Source organism: Alosa sapidissima, chromosome 12 (genome assembly GCF_018492685.1).
Source record: "Alosa sapidissima isolate fAloSap1 chromosome 12, fAloSap1.pri, whole genome shotgun sequence".
NCBI classification, from domain to species: domain Eukaryota; kingdom Metazoa; phylum Chordata; class Actinopteri; order Clupeiformes; family Clupeidae; genus Alosa; species Alosa sapidissima.
Window position 1 is genome coordinate 18365821 of NC_055968.1, and position 16304 is coordinate 18382124.

General features: G+C 39.9%; 1 protein-coding gene across 2 annotated transcripts; it reads right to left on the reverse strand.

Moving 5' to 3' along the window:
- Positions 1 to 5105: 5105 nt before the first annotated feature.
- On the reverse strand, positions 5106 to 14540 carry LOC121678008 (apoptosis regulator BAX-like). Of its 2 annotated transcripts, none has more exons than XM_042057172.1 (6): positions 14253 to 14540; positions 14035 to 14065; positions 12524 to 12682; positions 12263 to 12413; positions 12065 to 12169; positions 5106 to 7562 (listed from the first exon to the last, which is right to left on the reverse strand). In XM_042057172.1, exons 1-6 carry the CDS (start codon positions 14275 to 14277, stop codon positions 7407 to 7409), a joined length of 627 nt encoding a protein of 208 aa, XP_041913106.1. In that variant the 5' UTR covers positions 14278 to 14540; the 3' UTR covers positions 5106 to 7406. The 2 variants fall into 2 exon arrangements, with proteins under 2 accessions (XP_041913106.1, XP_041913105.1); XM_042057171.1 differs by lacking the exon at positions 5106 to 7562 and adding an exon at positions 10266 to 11363 and having other exon boundaries at positions 14253 to 14536.
- Between the last annotated feature and the right edge of the window lie 1764 nt (positions 14541 to 16304).

Here is a 16304-nt window from a genome sequence, read left to right on the forward strand (position 1 = left end):
CAGGTTGTATCTACATTACAGTAGATTTGGCGACACGGCAGCCTGTGTACTACTCTCCTTATCCCCCCAAACATACTCACATGGCGATTTGGCCAGTAAATGATTTTTGTATATTTTTTGTAAATGGCTATTTTAGTGTGTGTGTGTGTGTGTGTGTGTGTGTGTGTGTGTGTGTGTGTGTGTGTGAGAGAGAGGTACAGCGAATAAGAGACAATCGGAGGAGATGCTTGGCAGCCATCAGAATGACAGATGACAGAGATTCACAATAAGATGAGCCGTCTCTCTGGAAACATCCAAATATCCCTTGCTGCTCCATCTCTTTCAACTTAATAGGAGAGCTTCATTTCAATTTCCGTGTTACTGCACTGTTTTCACATGCCGTGACAAGAGAGATAATCAGTCGTGGGACTTCATATCACGCTGCCCGAATTAGGTGGCTCGAAATATGCTCAGAATCATGTGATTTACATTAATGGAGGAGATAATTTGACGATTGTTTCCTGGTGGGGGTAGTCACTGTAAATGTTATCTTTATCAAACTGTCAACACATTTTCATCATCCACTTAGTAGCCTTATAAAATGGGTTTTCCTTGTCCATTCAATGTCACAGATCAGTGTTTATCATTATGGGGGTGAATATTTCTATGGACGATTTGTGATAACGTTACTTGACCTGCTACTTTTTGTTCTGACATACCACTATCCTTAAAGGTATGCTGCAGGACCGAGCCAGTATGTGTGTGATGTGTGTGTGGGGTGGTCATTTGGTCAATTAGGTTACCAACATTATCATTTTCTGTATCAATTAAACAAAACGGAAAAATCACCTTGAGCCCTTCAAAGAAAGTAATCTTGTAACCAAACAGTGTATTGCAGTCAGTGCAAACCTTGCAGTTTTATCAAGGCCATGATGAACTAATTAAGAGTGCAAGTTATCACAGAGGAAGCATTTTTAGTACACGGAAACTTTCTGCTCTCTGTCTGTGTCTCTCTCTCTCTCTCTCTCTTCTACTGCGGGTGTGCACGCTCTGCTGCTGTTGAGGGAGCGGGGCAGTGGGGTGCCCCTCTCCCCCAGAAAAGCGCTCCACGCCTCATCCTTCATCGGCTCCGCGCTCGTCATGTCCCGTCACTGGCACTGTTTCACCTGAACACTCCGCTGCTACCCAACACCTGGCCTGCTCTCCCACTGTCCAAATGAAAAATAAGCATAATCTGCTTTTTTGAGGATCCAGCAAATGAGGGATTTCATGACAAATTGTGTTTGGGAGGGGGGTTATTGCGTGTGTGTGTGTGTGTGTGTGTGTGTGTGTATGCAGAAAAGAGAAATGGTGCAGAGGAGAGAAGGGGGGGGGGGGGGGGTATGAAGAGGAGAGAGGAAGCAGGTTTTCAACACTGGCATAATTGTACTAATGAGAGCAAATTCTGGCTGAGTTTGCTAACGCCTGTTAGCACGTTTAAGAAGACTTGCCATGCATGTGAAGAGGAGTGAAAAAAGATCAAGAGGGGAGTTATTCGCATACCTGACATATTCGTTGGAGGAGGCTGAAAACAAAGGCATATCTCCACACATTCTAATGACCTCTTCTCATTTTTAGGATTAAGTCAAGGGGACAACAACTGTCAACAGCTATTCTCTTACTCACCATATTAGCTATGCAACTGCTGCCCCTTAACAAGCTTGCTGTCATTGCCCACAAAAACACATCTGAGTCTTGACTGTATTTCACCTGTGTATTATACAATTACACCCAATGTTTTTGCTGGCAGCTATTGTTAATAATAGTCTAATTAAAGCTGCGATAAAATGATAGCCTCTTGCTAGAACAAATTTACCCAAAGTTATGGTAGAGTGCCTTCCATTACTGCAGTTTGCTTGATGATAGGTTAAATAGTCAAAAGGGCAAGGCTGAGATAGTACATTGAAGTACACCAAGTGAACTTTCTGTTTTGAAGTATGATAAAATTTCAACAACCTTTCACTAATCAGACATAGACATTTTCTTACATGTATAACAGACAAATATCAACATACCAAACATCAAAAGGAATTATTTTCCTCAAAGTGCCATGAACTCTTCGTTATATAGAAACTCACATTACCTTGAAATAACTGGATTGAATTTGAATGTCACCCTAATGCTCCAACACTTGATTAGATGCCACTGCTCCTGTAAGACCGCATTCATGGTTTGTCCTATTAATTAAAAGCCCATTCAAGGCCTAATCAACCTGTGATTCCCATCAACATTTGTGAACAAAAGGTTGCTCTACTCACCCTTGCAGACCTAATAAAATATGCCTTAAACTGATTGCAAATTAGTCTACACTAATTTCTTATACACACTCTACCTGTAATTAATAACAACACTCTCATAATTAGCACATAGATCTTTGGTGCAGTAATTAACATCCCTGTGCAATGCAGTGTGCAGTAGTTGTTGTCTTGGATAACAAAGGGAAATGGGTTTTTGTTGTCTACACCAGTTGGAAGTGTATAAATTAATCACACACAATCTTCCCATCATGGTACACCCTTACAATTCAAATCTACAGTACTTCTTCTTGTGTGTCGTTGTCCTCACTAAGGCTTCATCGATATAATTCGAACAAAGTACCTAATTATGTTTAAAGGACAACTGATGAGACACACACAAAAGACTACATCTCCCACGACTCAACTCGCAGGTCATTGATCAGACCATCTCATAGCTTCATATGTACAGTATGTTTTAGTAGAACCATGTGACTGGTTAAATTGTGGTGAGCGTGGCCTTCAGGACTGATTCAGGAGATTTCTGTCAGAAGCGACCTTGAGGCGCCCTCATAATGCACACCTACTAGAGGCCTGCCATTGTTGCCGTCCCTCTCTTGCTGTTTCTTTTGAGCAGGAGAGTCGGAGACACCGAAAACCTCCGGGGATGAAATCTTTTCTGTATTATGTCCACAAAGGCAGATTCCACTGAAAACGTGTTTAATAGCGTGTGGGAGATGGAAATACACTTTGTGCCTGTGTGTGTGTCTGTGTGTGTATGACAGCTGCTTCCCCAGCAGGGAAGAGATGCGTGTGACATCGGCGAAACCGTGCCTGTGTGAATTTTGCGTCGCTCTGGGAGGGAGTTCTGATCCAGGCGGCAATGGCAAATTAACTGCCTCAATGGCTTGATGGATGTGTTTCTTGAAACTTAATTAGACTGAAGTTCGCTTGGGATAAGTGGGCGTTCAATAAATGTCTGCCGATTCAATGCGAATGACATATTCGAGAGCACTTCAAAATCACATTCAATTCGCAGGCGACTGTCAAAAAAAATGATTATGCCCTAGACACGTATAGGGGTGATCAATTGACAACCATGTGAGGAGAAAAAGAGGTTTTAAATCTACAAACAATCCCATATGAATTTTCAATTTCTTCCTCTCTCTTAGTCTCTTAGTCATAGAGCAATAACAAAGCGTCAAACTAAGACTTAGTAGATTTGCCTGATTGAACCCTTCTTTTTTCGTGTTTAGTTTTTTCGTGGTACTGTTGGTAATAACAATAAGATACATGGAATCAGAATAGTCCTGCATTTGGTTTGGTTGACGAGTGAATATGAAAACCTCTTTTGTTTCTTTCTTGACCATATATACAAACGCACCATTTCTGGGTAAAATGGTGCAAAGGCATTCTTGCCATATGCAAACAGGGGCCACAAAGTGCCTTCACGAGCCATTTAAAACAACCTTCACGCCAGTTTGCTATCGCTAGGATTAAGACAGCTTTAATGAAGTAAAACAAAGCAGCTGTATTCAAACTCAACAGACTGTGAAGCTTTTATTAAGCAAAAAAAAAAAGCCAAACAGGAGATCTAAGACAAATAAATATTAACTTGAAGAGGAATGGAGACAGAAAACAAACAAGGGAGAGGGAGTGGTGGTGGAGGGTGTAGTGGAAAAAAGAGAAGTGTTTGGTCAAAAATAGAACATTTAAAAAGTGCTGACAATCCAATAGGAGGACAAATTTGCATACGGCAAACTTCCATCTGGGGAGATGAGGGAAGAGAGGGGGGGAAAAAGCCTCCACCACAGGATTCATTTAATATTTAATAAATTAGAAACAGTAGTGGGCCGCTAATTAGAATTTGCGCATTTACAAATCAGCCCTGATAGCAAAACAAATTATGAAATATAGGAGCTTTCCCCCGGCATACCAGGGGAAAATAAGATGACAGACAAAGCTAATGGAGTATCCCTAACAACGGCACTGTCAGAACACATCAGAGAACTAATCCAGTTAGGAGACGACGGCAATTGAAACCCTATTTAAAATATTGATATGCTGTTCGGTAAAAGCTTTTTTTTTTCAGCCTCATAGTATCTTTCTCTCACTCTCCCTCTCTCTTTTGCTCGGCAAGTACATTTACTTAAACAGTTGCTTATTGCACATGGGTCATTAGTCACACTGACGCTTTGGTGCTTGCCTTTTAAAGTGTGGGGAAGGAATGGAGATTAAATGAATGGAAGTGTTTGCGCTGTTATCGTTCCATCAGAGGGGATCGGGAGTGTCTGCCATGCCGTTCTTTCCATTAGGCCGGGAGAGAGGATAGCGTGGAGAGCACAAACTGGTGTGGCGTTTATTATTAAATTACTTCCCCAGGCCAGGCCCGGGTTCTGCTCTGCGGCAGCATGCGGGCGCTGAGGGCTAGCGGTGGGGAATATGGGGAAACCAGGCAAAGCAGACACGAGGGGCATTTATTAGCAAATGAGGGCAGTGGATGGACGACGCGAAAAATACCCCCCCTTTCCCACCCCTGTTGTGACGTTACACGGGGGACACGTCCAACCACACGATGGAGACGGGGTGAGACGCCTGACATCCAACTACACTTTCTCATCTCACAAGAAGAAGAGTTAAAGTAGTTCTGGCACATTAAGAGCCTTCATTTTTTTATTGTGCTTTTTCTGTTGTCAAAACAACACAGTCTTGCAATAATCTGCACCACAAAAAGAACAGTCTTTGAAACTTGACAATGACAGGGACTGCCACTCTCTGGTAGTGTTGCAAGATTTGGTAATAGATCCTAAACGCAATTACAGCACAGGGACAGATTCTACTTAAGAAGACGAATGAAGGAATCATGCTTTTAATGGAAAAAGCATGTGCAACACATAAAGAGAGAAAAAAACATACAGTGTGCAATCAGCCAAGGGAAAAGATGAGCGAGTTATAAATGCAGTATCATCCGGTATATCCGCTGTTCCTCTTTAGGCATGGCTGATGTGGTGGCATAGAATCATCTCCGCAAAGAAACCAGCCCTCTTGCAACGCCATGATCAAAAGAAGCCACTGATATCCTCCTGTGGTCTCAATGGTCTCCACTTTCTCTCACACTGAATCCACCGCACATGAACACATTTACATAGGGGAAACCAGGAGACACTTAAATATATCTTTTTTTTTTCTTCTCTTGTAAACTTCTCGTCAGTGCCCCTTGTTTGTGTTCTGTCTTCCTTTTCATCTGCTTCGAAACATCAAAGATGGAGCCCGAGATGTTGATGGCCACCAGCATGACAGAATGTCAGCCCTCTGAGCTTAATATAACCGTCTCTCTTGATGGTGGCGCATTGGGGAAGAAAACAGGGCGTTTTGGGACGGCCACCACCAAACACTGTCCACAGGCATCGTTGACTGCCATCCCTGCCACATCAACTGCACTCGGCAAGCACGCACCCACACTCGCTTTACGAATCTGCATGGTGTTTCAAAATGCAGTCAAAAGATTAAAGCAGACAATGCCACAACACATTTCCCTTCCAAAGGGCATCATTTGGCCCCCTGTTGTTACAGAGACCGTAAAGGTTCGCCAAATGACCCCTAATATAGAAGCAAATCTGTCCACTGTAAGGGAGCACGGAGTGCCAGTAATACTTGAGATCATCACGTCGTTTCGGAAATGTGACAGGGGGCCCACTTGGAACAGCAGGATGCTGGGGAGGTGATGGGTGAAGCAGAGAGCTCTGTGTCTGGTTGGAGATGACAAAGGCTAGAATCCTCAACTGTACAGTGCATCAAAACAACTTTTTATCCCCACCCCCACCCCGTTCTGTTCAGAAATAAAGTTGAGTAGAGGAAGATGAAAGTAGAATCAAGAGGGAAAATAGCAGGCTGTCTTTGGTCAGTGAGTCGGTCACTTTTGCATTTCATTTTTTTCAATCTGTGTCAAGGAGGTAATTTTGACAAATGGCAAGTGGGAGAGAATGGCATATTGTTGTGCTCGAACTTGATCATTTTTTCCCTCTACACTGCCACAGATGGAAACAAAGCTCTTCAGCATCACAGTCATAAATGAGTCACACAATTTCAATAGCCAATTTCACCCTAGTGATTCCTGCACAGAAATGTCATTCTGGAAGTTTCTGTCTTGATCTTAGTCTAAATGTGTTGTTTGCATTGCTCTTGCACCTCTTGTTTCTCATAGCCCTTCTCCATTACTCATGCACAAATCCTGAAACTCTAGCGATCTTCTGCGGGTGATTCTATTTTTTTTCAATTCTGTATCAGAGATAGGAAGTATCTTATTTCCACATGTCTCCTGCCGGCAGTCACCACCTTTGCCCACAGTGGAAGGTTACATCTCCATGTGAGGCAGGCCTGTTTGACTCTACAGCTTCCCCCTCTGATTTCTGACCACGGCCCCTTTCCGGCCCTCACTTTCAACCCCTCACGAGATAACCTTGTCACACCTGCGAAGAGGGAGAGCATGAAAGAAAAGAGGGGGGAGAGAGAGAGAGAGGATGGGTGCTTTTTTGCATCCATGCAGTCATTTGACTCCGAGAAAGAGGAAGTATGTTTTCCTAGCGAGATTCCGTGTCCACCTGGGAGCGTGGCGTGCCAGAGAGGAGGCGTGAGGTTCAGGACTGCAGACAGAGAGAGTCAACACCTTCATCGCCATCAAAGGGCTTTTATGCAAAGAGCACAGTATCAGAGGGGAGAGCAAAGGAAAGGTTAGCTGCCCAATGACATGAATCGTACCAACAGGTGACTGAACATGGAAGTCTTAGTTGTGTGATGGCAATACCAGTACCAGTAGAGTTACAAAGCCACCAAACACCAAGGGCATGCCTTTAAGAAATTCAGATGAATCATAAACAAGTACAACAGGTATGCATTAATTTGGATAAGAAATATATTTGTGATATAAAACATATATACTCATAATACAATACAATACAGTTTATAATACAATGTCTTTGTTAACCCTGAATTGATACCTGATTCATGCTTACAACAATAACAATAATAAAATACTCAGAGGTACAGTAGATGGGACATGGGTAGATTGACCTGATTTTACCTGAAATTACCTGATTTTAAAGCTACAGCCTGCTGCTCACCATCTTCTCCCCCCTTTACATTACTCGCAGTACCTTATGTACTCTTTAACTTTAACCAGAAGACAAGGAAGCCACCAAGGATGATCCCACTGATGAAATATGAGATGGCGATAGCATGATCTGACTTGGGCTTGGAAGGGCGTGATACAGTCTCCACTCGGTATAATGCAATTGTAGCAATGCTACATATCTGTGAAAGACAGATGGAAAGAAGATGAATATGTGTTCTGCATTTAATGTTGGTTTGAATTCAGTATTGCAAGTGAAATTAAATCAAACATTATGACAATTACACCTGGAAAGGGTCACAACACAGCACAGCTCTTAAACACAGGTCAAAAGAAAGTTCTCCTTAATCATGTCTTGTTGCGGTAAGAACAAGTGTGCTTAATAATGTATGATAGTTACCCATCATCCCATCTTGAGAATCCAGTCTAATAAGTTCTTCTTGAAGTAACTGAGAGTTCAGGAGAATATATCTGCCACTGCTCCAATAATATCACTCACCTAAGATTACAAATACAAAAATTAACATTTAAACCGGGACGCAAATTAATATTTTGTGGCATTCTTGTTCCATCTATACAACATACATTTTTAGAGAAGAAAACAAAGGACTCTGCAATGCACACAAGGGCTGATGCCAGATTTTAGATTACATACATAACTATTTTGCATTTTATGTGTACAATATGTGACATTTCTGGTGTGCACTAGAAATGTTTTTTGATTCATGTCCTTGGGCTGTTCGGGAAAGACTGTTGTAAACAGCAAAGTTTACCTCTCCTGCTATCTTTGCTACAGTGACGAATAACATAGCAATCCTTCCCCAGTTCACAGTTCCATCAACAAACATCTTCTTGACCAGCATCTAGAAGAAGTCTTTCTTTTTTGGGTTGTTTATGAATCCTTTTCGAAATCTAATTTACTTGAGGATAATTATGGTAATGTAGTTAGAATCACAATCAATAGAATACACACATCCCCAAAATGACTTAGCAACATGACAAAATAACTTGATATTGACGGGTGAAACTCACTCATTCAGTTCTTCACCATACTTCTTTACAAGACTATCTCCAACAATAATCATCATGTCACCAATCTGGTTTGCCAGGATCTCATACTCTTTGCCATCTAAAGGCTCTGGCTCAGGTAGGGACGGCATATCACTGGCAGGCAATTCCTTCAGTTCATCCTGCATGACCCTGATAGTAAGTACGAATGTGATATAGCAACATTAATACAACATATGAACTTAGAAGACACCATCTCATCTCATTAAGGACATATTGTATTTCTATCTTCAAAAGTAAATGTAATTATAAACAAATGTGACAAGCCATTGGGGTCTAAAAAACATGTGCAAGACACCCCTGACATCAAAATTCTGACTAATTGATGAAGGTTGATTCACATATTACACATGAAAAGAAGAAAAATCTCTTTTGATCAAAGGCTTTTTTAAAAGGTCAGGGTGAGGCTGTTCACTCCCTGGACCTAAACAAAAACAAGTTTTTTTTACAATTCATTGAACAGAGAACCTTGTTAGAGGTGACAGAGGAAAGGTACACAATGCTTGGACGCATGCATATAGGCTATAATATGCAACATTCTAGTCTCACAATTTTATATTGCATTTTATTTTGTAAGTAATGACTTTTTGTTTAAAAAATGTTTTTCCTTCTTCATGAAACTGCAAAATGAAACTGAAACTAACCTCAACAATATGACCTGTGCCAATTGTTCATCTGTGATCCAGAAACAACAAGTAAATGCATTATTATAACCTTTCACATTTATAATTCATAATGACAAAAAACTTACCATTTGTATTTTCACTTGACATAGTACCTAGCCTACTTTTTGTGCAGGTTCAATAACAACAGATGTTTCCTAAGGCAGTGCTTCTTAACTGGTGGGTCGGGACCCAAAAGTGGGTCCCGGAACCATTCTGGGTGGGTCGTGGAGCTTGTGCTACTTTGTCAGATCTACAGTACTATCTTAATATCCTGAAGACTTCACAAATGTACACATCAGCATGTTCTAAACAAGTAGGCCTACAGGCACTTTGCTTGTCTTACCATGTAGCTCACCTTATCTGTTGGCTTGAACACTAAAAAGAAAAATATGGGTCGCGACTAAATGAACATGGGAAATTGTGGGTCCCAAAGCCAGACCAGTTAAGAACCACTGTCCTAAGGAACACTGGTAAAACCAAACAGTAATCTTCAAAATTCAAAAATGTCAAAATTCTCAATCATGTGTAGCTCCTGGCAGAGGACAGGGTATATTGTTTGACTGATAACTTTCTGCCTGTTTTGCTATCTTCCATTGAATTAGATTTTTCTTCAATGAAGAAAAATGGAGATACAGGAGCTCTTTTCAAAATGACTTCCTCTTTCAGTTTACTGTAATTATGACATAATTTTAAAGTCATAGGGGACTGTAATTTTTCACCGGAGTAGTAAAACTTTAAAATAGGCCTATTAATATGTTTATGTTTCTCAGCAGACATTTGACATCAATAAATATTACATTAACATTAACAGTTTAAAGTTGTGGTCTAATAAAAATACAATACAGGTAAACAGATTCTTTAGAAACTTTTTGAAGATCCCAAAACTATCACTAGAATAACAAGCATTAGATACAGTAAATCATTCCTCCCATGAATCACTGAAGAGAAGAGTTTACTTTTAAGGGAGTAAGCGAGTTTATACTCCCTTATAAATAACCAATTTTAAAGAAGCCTACTCAAAATGTTTACAAGCGCATGGCAGATTAGACCGATACTTGTTCGAGTGTCCACAGTAAGCACCAAGCATTTGTCTTCAGGAATTGCAGGTGAATCATAAGAAAAGTGGAAAAAAATGAGACCGCTACAAGAAAGCATTGGGATAAGAATTCTATTTGTCATATAAAAACAGATCAAATATGCAACATTGTGTGTGTCTGTTGTTTCACTTTGACATTTAATTTATTCAATGATGGCTTAAATATGTAAAATATTTCATTAAATTAACCCACATTCAATTCATAATGGTCCTTCAGAGAAATAATAATGGGTTCTCTATTAGGAATATTGCACAAAAACAAAACAAGAATAAAAAAGGACCCACTGCTCTTTCATTAAAGGAGTGGTTCAGGATTTTTGGACATAGGACCTCATTTCCAAGTTAGCAAGTGTGATATTTATCAGTGAAGACCATTTCCAACATGTTTCATTCAGTCCTTCTAGTTGCAGAGTTCGCAGGTGCTAGGCTAGCACAAGTCATTAGTACCGGTATGTGTTAGCCTGCCACTAAAAGCAGTCTTACCCACTTCACAGTACACCCGAGGCAAATAAATTATAACGCCAGACTATCCTATGTCCAAAATCCTGAACCACCCCCTTAAATCCATTTATAATGTAAACTGTTTGCAATTATATATATGGAAAAAATTAAAGCATGATAAAAATGACTAGCTTGGGGCAAGAGGTAGATTACAAGTTACCTGATAAAAACTGTCGACATTCTGCATTTGGCAGTTCTGTATGGCACTTGGTGATTTGGACCCTGTAACTATTCTAGGAAACAGTAACTAATTATTGTAGGATTGCTGGTACAAGTTTTCATTTCAGCTCTTGAAATTCCTCTCAAAAAATATGGATGAGATTTGGAAACTTTGCATGGATTAAAAATACTATGCTATGACTATGCTGCATATGATACAGCAAAAATACTCTCTCACTTGGTAAAGCTTATTAAAAAGTCACTCATTTCAGAATCTTCAAAGTATCTCTGTTCGTTACAAATTTGAGTCATCCTCTCCTCACTTTTCTTATCTCTCAGTGCTTTCCTTTGCCTAGCCAGAGTACAACGCAGCCACCCAAAACAATTCCACAAAACAAGGTAATGCCCAAAACAGGTAAAGCGGAGTGCTCTGGTGGGTACAGGGATGGTAGACTCTCGATCCGGAAGCATGCAATTGAAGCAATGCTACATATCTGTGGAAGACACAGGGATTTAGACATAAACATTATGCATATCTATGTATGTCTATTGTAACAATATTTTGTTTGGTGACATATTCACACTTGCTACACAAAACAATACACAGGATGTACAGGACAAAAATACTTCATGCATTGTGTGAACAGCAGCCTTATCAGTGAAGAAAATCTAAATACAGCTCTCCTTATGATCTCCTCAACGTACAACAATGAGATGGAAGTGGGATTTAAGCTTCGATCCTTTTCAGATTTTCATATAGACCAAATTAATGCTACAGTTACAGTGGACATCTCAAAAGGACAATAAATTATGCCTGGTTTTTAATAATTGTTTAGACTGTTTAAAGCCATGTTTTGAGAAAATATCTGTAATTAATCTGTGATTGACTCAGAAATGAAACAATACATGTACACATCTAGGTGTTCTGAGCCGTCGGCGATCCATCTGTGAGAACTATAGAGCATATGTTTACATATGTGTGAATAAGTGTACTTCTACAGAACCTGATGAAGAGCTGAGGGCCAAAATGCTGTCTAAGCGCAAATAAAAAACACAGGGAAAAATAAAAACTAAAAAAGAAATACAACTGAGTGTGAAAACATTGTATCATCATCAGTTCTTTGGATTCACCTTCTCACCCTGCACGTTGGATTTAAACTTTGATGTCTTCCTTCTGAACACTATGTCTACTTACCCATCCTCCCATCTTGAGGACCCAGCTTAGTAAGTGCTCCTTGAAGTAATTGAGAGTCCAGGAGATCATTTCTGTGACCGGTCCAGGCAAATGAGCCAACAACATCTATAGGACCACACATACAGTTCAGACTCAAAATATTGGCTAACAAGCCAATCCATTTAACTCTTTTAACTTTAACATTTAAGGGCCAGTTACCTTTCCAGACAGCTTTGCTATAGTGTAGAATAAAACAACAATCCTTCCCCAGTTGATGTTTCCATCAGCAAACACCTGCATAACCAGCTTTTGATAAATTCCTTTGTCTTTCGGGTTTCCAAGGATTTTTTTGGCAAACCCATCTATCGTGCTTTGTGATAAAGAAGGCAAGATGGTTAGGACTGGGAAGGCTCAAAACAGTTTCAGACTTACAACTTAAGATGGTCAGCTGTTTCAAAAATGAGTTAGCTTGAAACTCACTCATTCAGGGTTTTATGCTTCACAAGATCATCCCCAATGATTTTGATTGTTTGAGCCAGCTGGGATGTCAGGATCTCATCTTTGGCATCCAGAGGCTTTTGCTCAGGAAGAGGGGGCACTATCTCTGCCTTCACTTCCTTCAGCTCATCCTTTACAACCCTGAGAGTGTGAGAGGGAATGTGAGTGTGTGTTTGCGTGTGAGGTTAGTGAGTGAAAGAGAGAGGGGAAGAAATCCTAGCTTCTACATCAGAAATCCCATCTTCTAAGGCATAAGAATTGGGTATCATGCTAGAAGCAATATCCAAACAAATTTCCTCTCATTTGTGTTCATATCCATGTTTTGGTTTATTTTGTTTAGTACCAATTTATTTTTTGGGATTCACCAATGTTTTCTTATTTTTGTAATATGTGTGGTCAAGAGCACACCTACCAAATCAAGAGAGGTACATTTTCACAGTTGTTTATCCAACGCCGAAACATGGACAACATTTATCCAAGGAAACATGTTTTGAGTTTAACAATAAACACATGAATATAATAAGATATCTGATCTGCTGATAACCCCCCTGACATATATTAATCTATTTCATGCTTTAGGAAATAGCTCACCAGTTTAAGGTAGGTGCAGTAATAGTTTAGGCTACTTTGGTGTATGTATCTGTGTGGCGTGGACGCTGACATTAGGACTTGCTTGGGCATGTGCCAGAGTATTTGCCCTAATGCCTTTACATAGTGTTTAGGGGGCGTATCTCATGCTTATATTCCAGTTTACGATCAAATGGAATGAATCATTCAGCATGCCAGTAAGATCAGATTTGGGTGGTTAAGAATGGCTGTTGCATCAGGTGTTGACTCCTCTTATTTCTAATCTCTTACCAGGAAATTAAGAGAAAAATTAAGGGAAATATAAGAGAATATGTGCTGCATAGGCCAATGTTATCTCTTTAAAACATGTGTCAGACTCAAAGGAACCTTAATACATGAAACTGTACATCTGCAGTCATGACTGCAAAAATGAAGTTTGAACTTCATGTCTGTAAAAGTACATGTAATAATACCTTACAGGGCACAAGGCATGTTGAAGGCAGTTGGAAAACACAATACACATTGCATAAACAGGAAAATATTTCTGCAGGCATGTGGTCTAGACGTGGGGGATGGGCCAGCCCTGCCATCACACTCCTTAGGCCATTAAACAGTTGTACTCATGACATAACTCACAGTGTATCAGAAAAGTACACTTGAAGGAAATGCATATTTCATTATCCATACCTCTAGTTTGTGTTACTGAGCTGAGAACAGGTTTCATCAGCAGACATGTTAACCTTAACCTTAACATGTTTAACCACATTAACCATGTTCCTATGATAAGTAGCACTATGAGCAGTCAGGTGCTTATGTTACAAACAAAACATGTCCACATGATAAGTATCACTATGAGTAGTCAGGTGTTTATGTTACAAACAATGACATCATGAGTCAAGTGACACCATGACGAAACTGAAACTAACCTCATCATGATGGCTTCTGTAATTTGCTCATCTGTTGGAAACAAAACTACCACGTTAATGCAAAGTTACTAGATAGATAGATAGATAGATACTTTATTGATCCTCAAGGGGAAATTCAAGAAAAAAAAAATACTGTGTCACTGAAAATGTTATTTATGAATATGTATTTATATATGATTATTTGTGACAATTGCATAAAACTGAGTAACAAGACTCACCGTTTGCAGTTCCTTCACATGCCATTTTACAAGAGTATTTTAACGTAAAGTTCAGAACAAACAGATGTCTGCCTCCTGACACCACTGCTGTAAGTTGAAATATCCTGTGACTGTAAATATCCCAAGAATGTGCTGCACCGGGGATGACAAATAGCACACCAGATGCTTTGGCTGTTAACTTTCTGCCCAGTTTTCTTTCTCTCTCAAAGTTTTTCTTTGTTTGAAGAGAGAGTAATGGAGAGCCAGTTCTTGAGCACTTTTAAAAACTCACTTCCTGTTTCCTTCATTTACCCTATGACCCATGACATCATCTTAAAGTGACAGAGGACATTTCCTACCAGACAAGTGTGACATATTGGGACAGATGAAAGCTGAAAGAAACACATGGTCCTTGTGTTTGCATATGTTGAAGTTTGTTCAGATGTTTGTTCACTGTACAAATACCTGAGGTGTTAGAAGTTTTTTCCTTCCAATTACACACAAATTGATGTGAGCACATATGTAGGCGTGTGAGCAGAATAGTCTGTTCTCAGCAAATTATAGGTTCCCCTTTGTACTTCCTGGTATATGGGGCCAGTCAGGCAGTGTCAGTGAACCTCCCTGATCTGATAGATTAATAAAGGCATCTATACACTACTGAGATCAAAGCCAGGTATTGATGTCAAGTCAACTCACCACTAAGTCTAAGTAGCCTACACATTAACACATTTTAAATACCCTATTGTCACTAAGTAAACAGAACTCAGCCAAGTCAGAAAAGATTAATGTTTAGGGACAATCCAATGGCAATATGCGTCTACTGTTCTCAAGTCAAGCGCAAGTGACACGTTTGAATTAGAGCATAATAAGGAGAAAAGCCAGAGAATTACACAGGCCCTTCTATTTTCACATTGGTGTTGAGTGTGTAAAGAGGAAAGATGTTGTCAGCAGGCTAACTATTGTAATGATTCAGTCGTTTATGATTTGTGTCTCACATTTCCTTATACATACTATAGTTTATTCACATGTAGGGTGTGTATTTAGGGTGTGGGCTACTAGCCTCTTAGAGAGAAGAAACCAAAGAGTCAAAGTACAGTTTCAGTTTCAGCATTCCCTTATTGTTTCCTTATTACATCCTGATATTCCTGATATTGTTTATCATATCCACTAGAATATATAATCATACAATTAATCAGTTCCTGTTTACTGTACTTCAGTCCATGTCTCATCTCCTTCATCAAAAACACAGTCTGCAACCATTCAACACGCTCAAAACGATGTTGTCCAAATGTTGGCAGATGATACTAAGAGAGCACTGATGCATTCACCACACATGTACAAAATTGCCACAAAGCCTTTCAGGATTACGACAGTGATGAGAGCAACACAGAGAAAACACTTTAGCCCACTGAAATGGGCAAAAAATAACAACAACAACAACAACAGCAAGAAAGCAGCTTAAGACACACATTGCGAAGAGGGCACTTTACAGACACTCGACATCTCTGAGCTCAAATGGATGTTTACCACTTCTTAAAGGGTGGGTGACTGACTAACAGACTGACAACCTCCAAGAGCAGCAAGAGCCCCCTGCTGGAGGAAAGAAGCAATGACAACTCAAATGCCCACAAAAGGCCCAGACTGCTATAATACATCACTCATATTGCTGACCAAATGTTATCAGCAGTGCTTGTTGATAACATTTGGTCAGCAGTATCATGTCTTGAAATCTCATTGTGGAGCATTATGTTGTAAGTAATGATTAGTGACCACAGAAGTATAATTGATCCCGAGAGGAAGAGAATCCAATCTAAACAGAATGGGTTTGTGTACTGTATCCTTATCTGTGGTTACTGCCAATGCTTTCAAAAGCAATTTATTCGACTATACTTTTTGTCCAAAACATTTCACCTTTTGTGAAACATATCTTGCTGTGAAACAAGTTTGTACCAGCTTTTAAACATATAGAAAGCAGGCAATATTTGACTGCTACAAGGTTGGAGCACAGCACCTTACAGCATAATGGTTTCTAATTGTTTCTTTACATTTGCGAGGGTCGTAAAGAGTTTAGCT

What these genes read in the sequence shown, in the direction of transcription:
- LOC121678008 (XM_042057171.1), bottom strand. Translation starts at nt 14,277, where the DNA reads ATGGCATGTGAAGGAACTGCAAACG. An exon ending in ATGTGAAGGAACTGCAAACG is followed by an intron (nt 14,066 to 14,252) that starts GTGAGTCTTGTT and finishes TGTTTCCAACAG; the next exon opens with ATGAGCAAATTACAGAAGCC. An exon ending in ACAGAAGCCATCATGATGAG is followed by an intron (nt 12,683 to 14,034) that starts GTTAGTTTCAGT and finishes TCACACTCTCAG; the next exon opens with GGTTGTAAAGGATGAGCTGA.